Source organism: Rhea americana, unplaced genomic scaffold (genome assembly GCF_003343005.1).
Source record: "Rhea americana isolate MKP2758 unplaced genomic scaffold, rheAme1 scaffold_87, whole genome shotgun sequence".
Classification (NCBI taxonomy): Eukaryota; Metazoa; Chordata; class Aves; order Rheiformes; family Rheidae; genus Rhea; species Rhea americana.
The window spans coordinates 1,500,677-1,512,068 of NW_028187055.1; the positions used below are offsets into that span (position 1 = coordinate 1,500,677).

Sequence of the window (11,392 nt, forward strand, 5' to 3'; positions counted from 1 at the left end):
TGAAAGATTATGTGTCACTTCTATGTAGTAACTTTAGCATCTACTATTAGAATAGCAAAAACTTACCTTTGTTGAAATGTTACTGAAATAAAGAGGAAATTAACCTGCAAACTAGCTTTAAGGAAAAGATTAACACAGTTTTAACAACTTGTGCTCAATTAAAATAAAATGGAACTTATTCAAAAGGAACTTACTCAAAAACACAACATTCAAATAAAAGCTGCAAAATAGATTAAAGATCATATTGTCTCCATGCTTCATTTTGTTAAGCAAGTAAAACATGAGAGCACTCAAATTTTCATCCACTTTATATTTCAGTCTTAGAAAGTGTTACATCAGCAGAGTCGCCAGATAAAACTGCTACTTTATTCTAAATGGACTTTCTTCAGACACTGGCACGGATGATGAGTGATTGTCCAATTCTGAAGCTATCAGAACTGAACGGATTTAGCAATGTCATAAACACCTCTCAAGGGAGTCACCTGGTGTTGAGAACTCACTTTACATGCCACGTTTCAAAATGAGTTTTAATGGATTTACATTAGGTTCAAACCCACTTTAGAGCTATTATTTCTCCCTTTCAACCTTTTCACCCACTACTGCAATGTAATACAGCATACCTTATAATCACACGTTTGCAAGCCTATGGTAAACAAACAAAACTTCAAAGGGTTATTATTTAAAGACTCAGTGTTACTGCCACAGGTCTCACTGTTACTCTTCCTTACTACCCCTGGGGCCCAAAGTACATAATCATCCAGTAATTGAACTGTCTCAGTGGCTAGATCCCCTGAAGGACAAAGGTATTTACCAATGAAGAAAGTAAGGGACATTTAAAAAGCCTCATGGCACTTTCCTGCAGTAGTAGAAATAATATGTAAATACAGCTGACCTGGACCTAGCCTTTTGCAGGAAACAGAACAATGCATGGGTATTTCTGGGGCTGTAAATAATGCATAGATTAGAAATAGAATTGTGCTGTATGGGGAAGCAAATATACTATATCTTTCAGAAGAACTGAGAAGAAATGTATAAATATGTAAATACAAGTATATATACCACAACAGTATCACTAATACTAAGTGAAAGCAAACCCCACTAGGTCCTCATATTTAATAGCCCCTCCAAAAAGTGTAATGGATAGCAGATCCCAGGCTTTCATACACTGTAACTGTCAAAGCACTCAGGAGATAGAGTACTGAAGGCTCTGACAGCTCTCTTTTACATTCTAAATGACATCTGCATTCAACAGAACAGAAATAAAGATTACGGGAAACACCTGATATGATAGCACTCAGCTTACCTCAAAATGTAATATTTAAAAAGTACAGAGAAACACAGGTCTGTCTTCTTGTACTGTAAGTAAAAACTGGTGTCAAAGCCTCAGAGGTCTTCACTGCTGCCAGAAAGGCAGGTACCACAGTATTCAACAGACTACAGGGGCAGAAGCCACAGCATCTTACTATGTAACTGTTGAAACCGAAAGGTGTTTTGCCTGAGAAAGAAGGGAGGAGACGGTTTTTGAATGCACACAGAAAGTGACTACGACTACAGTCAAACAGCATAGGAAGATTAACTTAGCAAAAACCTTGCAGCCCCCTTCTTCAACTTCAGTGATGAACAGAATGCCCACCACTAATTGATAAAGCCCCAAAGATTTTGTACCTTTCAGAGTATGTATCTACTGCAAATCTCTTTTAAGATTTAGTATTATGGTTTAGAATGAAACATGTCAGCATACAGATCGTGAGAGATGATTTCAAAAAGATTTTGTTGGTTGATTACATAAATGATACCTCTTATCGCTGAAATAATACCTCAAAGGCAAAATAATGACGACATGACAATGTATGTAAATCAAGAACTGCATGTGGGTTTATTTTACACTTGAGAAAACAGTGGATTTAATTGTGTGAACCAAAATGTACTGTACAATATTAATGATAAAACATCAAAATGTATAATTCATAGTGCATTGCTTGCTTTATTTTTATTTATTTATTTTTTTTGTCAGATAGTTCCTTTAAGTACATACATCTTGAAAGATGCAGGTGCCAGTAAAATTTCTCTATTTATATCAAGCTGCAGGAACTAAATTTTATTCAAAAAGTGTGGTTTTACATTATATACACAGAAATCGAATATAAAATGACAATATAAAAAGTTAAAAGAGAAAGCATACAGCCAGAAGGTACAAAGAAAGTTGAACAGTTTAAAATGGTACGATATGTAACATGTATTTTTTAAGCTGATGCTGGCAATTTACAAGGAACAGAATCCAACATTTGCCCCATTTTTTGTTTTGTTTTCATTTACCAATGCAGCACACTATAGAAAGGTCAGCTTGTACCAAAGCTTAACATTTGTAAATAACTATAAACTGCAGTATTTTACAGGAAACAAAAAAAAAGGAAAAAAAAGAAAAAAAAAGAGCATTTTTACACTTGTTTTAAATAACAGCTTGCATACTTTTTTTGCCACAAAGTGGCAATTTTCAGCATCCAGAGGGTCTGGGCATAGTGGCGACTTGGTTTGCTTTTGTTATTATAATTATCATCATCATCATCATCATTTAACTTATATAGTTGTGGCTTCCTAACCCCTTGAGTACTACACAGCTCTCCTTCTTCCAAGGACTGCATGCACAATTTCTTCACAAACCAGTTCTGCATTAAAAAGAAAAGCTCATTCATTTAAAAAAAATAAGTTTTGTTTCTGACACAGCTTTTATTTGAATGAAATACCTTTAAGCCTTTTTTCCTTTGTTTTTCCTTATTTACTTATTTAGTCATTGGGAAAGGCACAGAAATGCTATTACAGTTCTCAGAGGGTTAAAACTTGACACTACCAGGTTCTGTGACCTTTATTGTCATGGCAACTTTGTAATTTTAGGATGTCTCTTTATCATTGTTCTTTGTGTCTTTCTTTACGGCTAAATTAATGTCTCTCAATAGTGTCTCCCACTATATTCTACAAAAGATAGCTTAACATCAAGGACAGATGTTGAAAATAAAGGTCAGACTTTGACTCACAAAAAATAAAAACAAAAACAAAAAAATAACCATGCACAGATCAGACAAAGAGCATATAAATATAACTACAAAATAAGTGTAAGAAAAACCAAGGTCCAGATAGGCAGTTCAGCAACAAAAGTAAGACTGATTTCAGAGGCTCAGGTCAGGCCTAGTGCAGTACTATGAAGAAGTTTAGTGCAATGTTCCTGTGGTCACTTGCATACCTGGCTGCTTACCTGGACGCTATTGTTTTTCTAACTCAGTTACATAGATCAGATGGTCCTCTGGGGACTTGCCATGTGTTTTACTAAGGTGCAGTTTGACTGCATGCTTGCTTGCAAAAGTTCGGTTACAGAGCTTACACTGGAATGTGGAGCCTAAGTCCTCCTCAGCAATTCCAAGTGAGCCCAGAGTCTTGTTTGCGAGGACTTTTGAAACATTCTGCTGTTCTTGAATCTGATTTAGTGGTAACTTTGATAGATCCTTCAAACTAAACCCTAAGTGTGTCTCTAAGTGACTTATGTATGTAGAAGCAGTCCTGAACTGAGAGGCACAATCATTGCAAAAGAAAACAGGATGTCCTGTGTCCAAGTTCTTTAAAAACTTTGTTCCACCTGTCCTCCTTAACTGATACTTCACATTGGCCAGCCAGTGGCTAATTGTGGTCATGGAAAGACCAGTAAACTTAGAGATGTGTACCCGCTCTTGTGGACCTAGATCCGACATAATGTATTTGCCTTCTGGGGTCTCCCTCAAGCTGGAAGCAAACTGCGCTTGAAGGATCAGAAGATGTTGAGGGTTCCAGTTGGACTGTCTGCCCTTCCTCTTGTGTACTGGTGACAGTTCATCCAGRGCTTCCTCAAAACTGCTCCCATCTGCATCTGACTTTTCTGATACGGTAGATGGAGTTGAAGACTTGGGTGTCAAACGCCCCGTGAGGTTCTTCACCATATCGGAAATATCCAGCAGGGCGCTCTCTCTCAGTGGAGAAGAGGCAGAGTCAGCCACACTGGAAACAAGAGGTTTGTTTTTGGACTTGGTTAAATCAATAGGTTGATCACTGTTCTCATAGTAATACCGGTCAATAGGATCAGCCTGCTTGACCGGAGTGGTTGGGTAAATGGGTTTGTCCAACATACTGTTGCTGATTTTGTACAGCATGGCCAACGGGTCCAGAGAGGGGCTTACTGGCTTAGAAATTTTGCCTAAGTGGGTATTCATAATGGACTGTAAAGCACTCAGTGGATTAATGAAGGATGGCTCAGGTGAATGATCCGTGATAATTCCTAAATTGTTACAGCCATTTGCAACTTTTGCTTTGAGTGACTCTGTACCATTTGGTGTATGTGCTTCTGCTGGACTATCTTTTTTGCCCTTCTGAACCTCTGTCTCAGAGCTCTTTTTCTGCTGCTGTTTGTTACTTATTTCCTCTGATTTGGGGAAGTCTTTGTTTTCTTTAGCAGCAGGTGACATGGGTTTGGCTGGAGAACTCTTCTCTTTCTCCAAAGGCTTTTCTTCCTTCTTTACACTGATTTTACCTGTAACTTTCTCCACCAGTTCTTCCATAGCAGACACATTGCTCTTGTGAGGTGGAGGTGTGAGGCTGCCTGGGGAATGGATGAGTGCATTGTGTTCTGAAGACAGTGATTTTACACCGCTGGCGTAAGATGGCTGCATTTGAACGCTCTGCACTGCAGCCTGAAGGGGTTTGACTGTTCCCGGGAGCTGGTAAGCTGCATGAATACTAGGATACCCTCCCCAGGAAGGTGCTCCRTTCTGAGCTTTGCTGATAGCTGTTGTCACCGTGTTCTCAAGTGATTTCAATATGTCTATTCCGCCCTTAGGACTATCATCTAGATCCTCCTCTCTGAGGTACTGATACAAAGTTGTTGGCTCAAATTTTTCTGTAGAGTCCTCATTCTCTTCTTTGATCTTTTTCTCTGTATCACTGGCAACCACCTTTTCCTTTTCAGGGTCTTTCTTCTCCTCTGAGTTTGTGGAGCCCACTGGAGAATCGGGTTGTTTTTTAATGTTGGAGGCTGCTAGCCTTGTGTGGGTGGTGGGTGGGAGAGGTATAGACTGTATCTTTTCCTCCACCACAGGGTCCAATACTAGTTGTTTGCCTTTTTTAGAAGCAGAATTGGTCACCTTCAAAAAATGACCAGTGACCATCATGTGAGCAGTAAGCTGCTGCAAAGTGTCATGGGAACTGCCACATTCCATGCATTTCAATATTTGGGCTTTGCGTGCCTCAAACTGCCAAGTGTAGCTAGCACCATTTTGATAGCCATAGCGGTTGTTTGGAGTCACATAGGGGTTGGCAGTTTTCTGATCCTTTGCAGATTCACCCAGCRAAGCTTCTGCAGTGATCCCTGTTGGCTCAGGTGAACAAGGTGAAGCTAAGTCCTGAAGTGCTCGCTTTTTGGTAGAAGGGACCAATTTAGTGATGGCTGGTACTGGCTCCTTCAGAGGCACTTTCTGGTAATGCTTTGTTTTTATCATATGGACACTGAGGTCTTGTAAAGACTCAAATGAATGCCCACAGTACATGCACTTCAGCACTTTTTGGGCATCCTCTTTGCCTTCCATTTCCATAAGTGAACGTTTTCTAGGCTTTGACCACCGTTTGGTCTTATCAGCTTCTTTGTCTCTGTTGTCATCACGGTAATGTCCAGTTTCATTCATGTGCACTGTTAGCTCCACCAGTGTGTCATAGGCTGCGCTGCAGTCTTTGCATCGGAACTTACTAGCACCGGTGAACACAGACCCATAAAGTTTATTGTTTTGCCGGTAAAGCTGTACAGTGCTGAAAAGGCTAGGCTCTGGGAGAAGTCCGTATGATGAAGTCTGCTGCAAAGTTTTAGCTAATGCAGCTTGGTGCCAGTCATAACCTGAGCCACCACTGTTACTGTTACTATTACTGTTACTAGTATTACTGGTAGTTGTACTGGTACTAGTGTTGATACTGGTGGTACTAGTACTCTGGGCATTGGCATTGGTGTCAGTATTGGTGGTGTTTTCACTCTGGCTGATTCCATTGTTGCTGGTGGTTGGATTGGATTTCTTTAAGTCCAAAGCTAAACTGGACCAGCAAGTCTCTGAAAGCAAATTTGCATACACGGCTTTTATTTGTGCCAAGCTGTCCTGTGGATAGGAAACATTGTCTGTGCACTGAGGATCCTCTTTCTCTTCTTTAGAAGAAGTGCTTTTGAAATGGGCCAGCTGATCGCTGTTTTCACTAAACGGCGAACCATAGCCTGCATCCTGATTAGTTGCAGTGCTGACTGGGGAGTTCTGGTAGCTTTGAGCCTCTTTGATCTCCGCTTCTTCATTGCACAAATATTCACTCTCCTGGATGTCCAGAGACAGCCCATCATCTTCTACACTGTCTTCATCTATTTCTGCTGCTTTCAATTCCTCCTCAGGAACATATGCTAAAATACAGAAATGATTAAAAAAAAAAGATAAAGTTATCAAACATGCTCATTTTACATTGCTGCTGTCTTTTGTACTACAATCAGTAACCATAAAACAAAATTTCAAAGATATATCCGGAAACCAAACTCACTAGCACTCACACACTCTACCTACAAATCAACAACACTCTGTCCTGCCTACAGTTTGGTATMAGGGCTATCTAAGAATAAACTTTGACTTTAGCAGTAAAATATGTGCCAGGACCACAGTAGATACCACAGTATTAAAACTAGAGTCAAATAAAGAATCTAGAAACTAGTTTGCATCAACTGAAAAAATGGACTGATACCAACGAATACTTATTGYATTATGTGTGTGCAACATGCACAGCTGACCTGTGCCAAACAGCCCTAGACTCTCRTAACACTGGACCAACTGCATCTCCTCAAGGCTGTCTTGTAGCAAAGGTGCTTGAGCTGCAGCCTCCAGGGCATTTCCATGTCACTGACAGCTGACGAATGGAGCCATACTGGGCAAAAGTGTCAGGTCAACTGTTCCAAGGTTTCCTGGTGGCTGCTTGTACTGGATCCATTTGAGGGTACAACAGCTTTCACCTCTATAGGGTGAAAAGGGAAGCAAAGCTATGACTGTTTTCCTGAATGACTAGGACATACATTTTGCCTCCTGTTACAGTATGATATGGGTGCTGTGTTAACCAGCAGTCAGCAGCTACAAGTAAATGTTACAGATGAATTTTTAAATGCAACAAACATAAAACTTGAGACCTCACTCCCAGCTTCAGTATTGGCTTACAGTAAGTATCAAACTTTGCTATTGTATTGCCACCTGGTGAAACTATATAATCTTACCAAATTATGTGTTTATCTACATCAAACTATTTTTTAAACTAGCAAATGTGATATTCATGAACAGATGGCCATTACATCAAAACACATTTACTCCAAGGGCCCAATTCACAGAAGTGGCTTACATGTACCTAAGTGATAAATGTATACTTTCATTGCACAGTAGAAAACATACTTGTACACATTTACCTCCAGTTTTATAAAAGATGCTTTAAAAAAATCACTCTGATAATAGAATGTAGATCATTTGTAAGCAAGTCAAGGTAGAAAACAAACATGAACTGTGAATAGATTTCAGAGATGGAAGAAAAAAAATTCCCACGTCAGGTGAACTTTGCAGAAAGCCATGTTAAAAAGTCAGCTATATCCTTGCAGGGTACAATATTGAAAGAATATTGGGGGGCAGGTTTAGCTCAGCTGGTTAGAGCATGGTGCTGCTAATGCCAAGGTCACGGGTTCAGTCACCGTATGGGCTACGCTGAGGATTGGACTAGACTATCTCCAGAGGTCCCTTCTACCATTCTATGATTCTATGAATAGAAGAGGAGTAGAAAAAAAGGGCATTTCTGCACCTATGTTATAGGAAGAAAATATGTATTATCATGTTAACAAAGCTCAGGTTTTGTTGGATTGTGGGGGGAGGGAATAACCATAAACCGACCTTTTCCTAAGCAGCTGCTGATGTATTCTTAAACTTCTTTTCTGAAAAATAGAACCTTCTCTCATTGTAGTACTGTACATTATCTTAAACATCCTTAGAATTTTCTCATAAAATAACAGTATTATAGCCAGTATTGCATTCTGTATTCATCTTTGTAATATAGTCCTAATGTAGTCCCGAACTAGTCTGATATTTTAAGATAAAATAGAAAAGTAGCTCTTCTAGTATTAAGTAATGCCATAACACCTTACAATGCCCACTGTAACATTCATGTGTCCTGTAAGTATCAGTTTATTTCAGAAGACAATTCTAGCTTTAGTTACAAAAAATATTATTAAGCAGGGCATAATTCCTTATAGAATCTCTCAGCCTCAGGTATTTTCAAGTGTATTTAAAAGGACGCCTGAGGACGAGAAGACCAAGTATAACAGAAGTCACTAGAAAAAATTATCTTGGAGCCAAAGGCCAAGAAGACACCAGGAAAAGCATCATAAAACCAGAAAAGATATTCTTAAAAAATGCATTTAGTGTATAAAATAAAGAATAAAATAGAGAAATAATAAAAGAACTAAGAAGCCAGTCTGCTTCAATAATGTCAGTGTTGTAATACTTTCCATGAATTTGAACACAATAGTTCTGGTACCTCTGCAATCCTAAATTCTGCATGTGCAAGTGGAACTCCCTACTACAGCTACAGTTTAAAATCTCTTAGCTCTCTCATTAAACACACCTGTTTCTTGTCATTTGTAACACCAAAGAAATAATTTTTTAAGGTTCAGAAAGCCAAATAACAGACAACTACAGAATATGGTTTCTGATTCAGAAATGACTTCTAAATAAAAAGCTCTGAGACCTAAAATTGATAGAAATGGACAGTTACCATCTGGCATTCTTATTAAAAAAGGAAGTTAGAAATAATCAGCAGTTACCAAATAGGAGCTGAAAAGTGAGGGCGCCCACATTTTTAGCTTTCAGGAACAGCTATCATTCTGCTAACCTCAGTGGAACTATGCCCATTTTTACTCATTTTCATCTCCCGATATTTTTAATAAACAGGTGCACAAAATTGTTCTAGGATGTAGAATGTTGCTATAGCTGATAAAGTATTACACAAGAATCCATGCGAATTATCTGCTACTATCATCATTACGTTTTTCTAAATCACAAAGATGTACATTTTTTAATTGCTCATATAAGCATCTAAATATCTGCTTAAGTAGAAACTCTAGTTAAGCCACTGGCATTTGTTTTTTCTCTTTATTTATAATGGCCTGCTGTACCAATCTCGCACTTTTACATTTGGTAGAGAGGTTTCTTTTCCATGAAAATAAAAGGAGTTAAATCACACAAGAAACATTAAAATTGCATGGAAGGTTGGTGCTGAACTGTCAAAGCAAAGAAACTGAATGTTAGGGTGAAATCTCCAACTTTCACTTACTTTCCTAGGTTTTGCTGAGACTAATACAAGATTGACTTCACTCTTTTACCAATATACACTGCAGTGTAAGAGTGAAATGCATACAATTGGCCAGGACTCTTGATTTTCTATGATTTCAGAATTTGAGCCAGATTCTGATAAAAACCGAATCGACTTGATATACATACCCACATGCCTGCACAGTCATTATCTAAAATATATAGGCACAAAGAAATAATGCTTGTTAACCAAAAAGGGAATAGTTTATGTGAAATGTTTAATCTCTGTCACTGCAATCAAAGGGATTTTGATTAACTCTTCTAGTTACCATAGGATACACACAATACCTTTTCCATTCAATACTACTAATGTTTGTAAGACAAATAGTAACACAATCAACATATGATATTTTGCAAGGTCAATGCAATTCTTTAACTGAAAAAAAGGTTTCTGCTAGAGATAATACAGAGGCATGGAAAATGAAGAATGTTAACTCTTTAAAACATGTATGTTTTACTAAAAATTCTCTGCACAGAAATTTGACAGATAAGTAGGCTTTAGAATTTTCAACACAGAAAAAATGTTCTAATTACTTGCAGAGACGAGCAATATTATTCAACATCAAATAAAAGAGATATTCAGATTATCTGTCTAAACTATAATAGGTAGACCAACAGACAGCCTTTATATAATGTATCTTTCTGTGACTAAAAAATCTCAGCAATCCTCTCCAGACATTCCTGCATCTGCAAAGACTCTGCTGGTTTACGTGTGTACTGAAACCACACAGAAATATCAAGAGCACATATAAGCAACACAAATTAYATCTGAAGCAGGAGAAATTACAGAACATAACGTCAGCCCTTCTTTTTCTTCTCACAYGTACATGCAGAGACTAAGGCAAACACACACTGGAAAAAGGAAAATGCTTCAAATTATAGACATAACCAAAATTGGAAGAGCAGTTTGTATTTCTTTTCTTCTTTTTAAATCTTTCTAATATTTTTTGCCTATAAAATGTGCCTTCTGGATGTCAGTGTTTCCCCACAGATATACTGTCATCTTCGAACAGTGTTAAAAGCTGTGCATTCTAATGTAAGTGGACATGAGGCGCTATATATTGTACATGTGAGTAGCACTGCACATTTTGTTTGCTTCAGTGAGAATATTTACACTATAAATATACATGCATTGTTTGAAAAAACAGACAGACATCCAAAGGGTAAGGATGTGGTTAAAAATACAAATATTCTCACATAAGATCTTTTCTTAACCTCAGACTGGTGGTTTGGAAGAAATCTGTCTCTGCCGAGGTATTCTTTTCCATTAAAAAAGTGATGCAGAATTGAATGTATTATTTTAGAAAGGACAAAAAGTAATGATAGTATTGTTTTTAGTAGTCCACAAAATTAAACGTAGCAAACAATTTCAAGGACTGATTTAAAATCCTCCAAAGAAATAACTTTATTTGCAAAAAACACGTTAGACAACAATCCAGTAAAGCAATTAAATGCTGAAATTAATGAGACTAAAATACGTATTTAACAGGTTCAACAAATTGGGACAGGTTTAAACTTAAAATTCTTTGCTAAATCAGGGCCTGCTCTAGGACTAAACAATAGTGGTAACCTGTGAACATTGTCCACTCTTCTTTCTACAACAGGTGTATTTCCACAGTTTCTGCTATTTACCCAGCCAATAGGAGACAGCAACTGCAGAAGTTTTCACAGCCCACACTGACACTTAGCACAAACTGCACACTAGACTGGTGATGATTTCCATTGCATACATACATGTTTCATACCTTGTGCAAAAAAAAAAAAAAAAAAAAAAAAAAAAAAAAAAAAAAAAAAAAAAAAAAAAAAAAAAAAAAAAAAAAAAAAAAAAACGGCAACCTCCCCAACCAAACCCAAAAAAAAAAAAAATAGAGAGGAAGAGGGGGAGAGAAATACATTTACATGTATGTTTCCAGCATACACTGCCGTGAGAGTTTTATAAAAGAGAATCCAAAATTCTC

The 11,392-nt window shown here is 37.7% G+C and overlaps 1 protein-coding gene across 1 annotated transcript in view; it reads right to left on the bottom strand.

Moving 5' to 3' along the window:
• Positions 1-1,853: 1,853 nt before the first annotated feature.
• The window catches only part of TSHZ1 (teashirt zinc finger homeobox 1), a 13,485-nt gene continuing 3,946 nt past the window's right edge, over positions 1,854-11,392 (bottom strand). Inside the window, exon 2 of the mRNA XM_085323781.1 lies at positions 1,854-6,448. Within this exon, the coding sequence (XP_085179907.1) occupies positions 3,258-6,448 (3,191 nt within the window). The 3' untranslated portion in view covers positions 1,854-3,257. The remainder of the gene's footprint in view (positions 6,449-11,392) is intronic.